General features: G+C 29.5%; 2 protein-coding genes across 2 annotated transcripts in view; one reads left to right on the forward strand and one right to left on the reverse strand.

Moving 5' to 3' along the window:
* LOC117181414 (mucin-5AC) overlaps positions 1–2190 on the reverse strand; it is a 48316-nt gene that overhangs the window by 24926 nt on the left and 21200 nt on the right. The window contains exon 3 of the mRNA XM_033374040.1: positions 1373–1517. Coding sequence (XP_033229931.1) covers positions 1373–1517 — 145 coding nt within the window. The remainder of the gene's footprint in view (positions 1–1372; positions 1518–2190) is intronic.
* LOC117181416 (protein Peter pan) overlaps positions 1–2190 on the forward strand; it is a 59300-nt gene that overhangs the window by 11317 nt on the left and 45793 nt on the right. The window lies entirely within an intron of this gene.

Consider the following 2190-nt stretch of genomic DNA (forward strand, 5'->3'; position numbering starts at 1 on the left):
ATTAGGTGGGTACTTTACATTTTCAAAGCTTCGTCAAAGTTTATATACGTACAGGTCTTGGAATCGTGACACTAGTGATGCTTTTTGACACTTTTGTTTAGCGATTTCTTTTTTTATTTTGATTACATTTTTTAAAATTATTTTTTTTTTAAATTACACTAATGCTACTATTTTCTCAAATGGCCTAATAATATAACTATTTTCTCACTTTGCCTTAAAATATATTTTTAAACTTCGACAAATTCCAAGGGTTTTAGAGGATTTTAACTGATTTCAGATAGGGTTTCGAAACTGATAGAGTAGTTGAAAAGATTCCAAAGGATTTCAGAGACTTTCGAAGGATTTTAAGAGATTTCAAGAAGTTACATCTGATTTCAAAGGATTTAAAAGTTTCAGAAATTTTTGAATAGATTGTAAGAGATAATTCGAATTCCCAAATAATTCTCGAAATTTTAAAGTATTTCAATGGATCGCAGAGCTTTAACCAAAATTACACGATTTTATAGGATCAGCACGTACTTTAAACATTAAAAAATTTTCAGTCGTTTTCAAGAAATTCGAAAGATTTTAGGATATTTTACAAGATTTCAAAAATTTTAAGTTGTTTTAAAAGGGTATTAAAGATATCAAAGGATTTCAAATTTCAGGGGACTTTAGAGGAATTTCAAAGAATTGGTAGAGAACTTCAGGAAGTAAATTTAAGGAATTTAAGAAATGTCGAAGAATTTTGAAGAATATAGTGCTTTTTATGATATTCCACGGAATTTAATCATATCTCAAAGAATTTATTAGCAGGTTTATATAATATTTCAAGAGATTAAAAAATTTTAAAGGTATTTCCAACGAGGTCGTAAGATTTTGGGAAGACTTAACAGATTTGAAAGAATTTTACAAAATTTGAGGAATTCTTAGGATTGCAAAAGAAATTAAAAGATTCCATAAGATTATAAGGAATTTTTATACATTTCAAGAGATTTTACATAATATGAAACGTTTTCTACAAGTTTTAGATGATGTTAACATAATTCAAGCGTTTCTGATAGCTTTAAGTGGATTTCATATATTTCAAGGCGTTTAAAGGGATTTGATAGATTTCAAGAAATTTCAAGATAAATTTACGAGTCTTCTAGGAATCTCAGATGATTTCAACAGATTTCAGGCTTTTAGGCGTTTTAAAAAATTTGAAAGGACTTCCTGCGATTTTATGGGAGATGTATATTGTATACCAGATTACTAAAATAATATTTTCCTACTATTTTTTTTCATCTATGCTCCCATTGACACTATTTTGAATTTTTTAAATGAGTCCGAGGCCTTTGTATCATATTTACATATAAATTAGAATTAATAATCATTACCACTTTGATCATACCTGGTGCTTTCAGAAACAGTTTTGTTTGAATTGGCAACAGTTTTGTAATCCATTCGAGGTGAACTTGGACGAGCAGTTCGACTTAATCTCGTTGTCGTCGATTCTGGTTTCGCTACGGTTGTTTGAAGATCATCTAACAGCGCATCTGAAAATTTGAAAGAGAAATTAAATTTTATAAAAAAGCATTACATTATTATTTTAAAAGATGGATTGAAACAAGAATAGATGTTTCCGGATACTATAGGGTTTATTTCCCTTGTTACTCGAAAAATTATAAATTAAAACATGTAGTTAGTTTTTTCCCTTCTCTTCCGTTCATCTAAAATTCGAAAGCTTTCATTGCCCTAAGGTACCTAGTACATTAGGTGTACACAAATTATGTTACTTTATTAATATCTGCAACAGTATTTTTTATAATTTACCTGTTAATATTAGTGCCTTACTAAGATTTTACTAAGTTTCAAAACGAACATACATATAAAATATAAACTCTGATAAATAAATAAATGTGGAACCTTAATGAAACTAGTTTTAAAATCAAATAAAGCGTTTCAATAACAATAAGTATTTAATTTCACAAACGTACAATTTTATAATTTCTTTAGGAATCTAAAAGTACACCAAACTCTCGATTTCAGTCACCCCGTTCTCAGCCTTCTTAGAACTGCTGACTCTCGTAGTTTCTCAGGGGAGTAGGGCGAGAGCGATTGCGACATTATATATATAATTAAAAATTTGTCATAAGGACAACTGCAGGATTTCGCCGGGAGCAGGTGCTAATCTGAAAAATTGCACCCGCTTCCAGCGAAATCGCGGTA

The sequence above is a fragment of the Belonocnema kinseyi genome, chromosome 10, assembly GCF_010883055.1.
Source record: "Belonocnema kinseyi isolate 2016_QV_RU_SX_M_011 chromosome 10, B_treatae_v1, whole genome shotgun sequence".
NCBI classification, from domain to species: Eukaryota; Metazoa; Arthropoda; class Insecta; order Hymenoptera; family Cynipidae; genus Belonocnema; species Belonocnema kinseyi.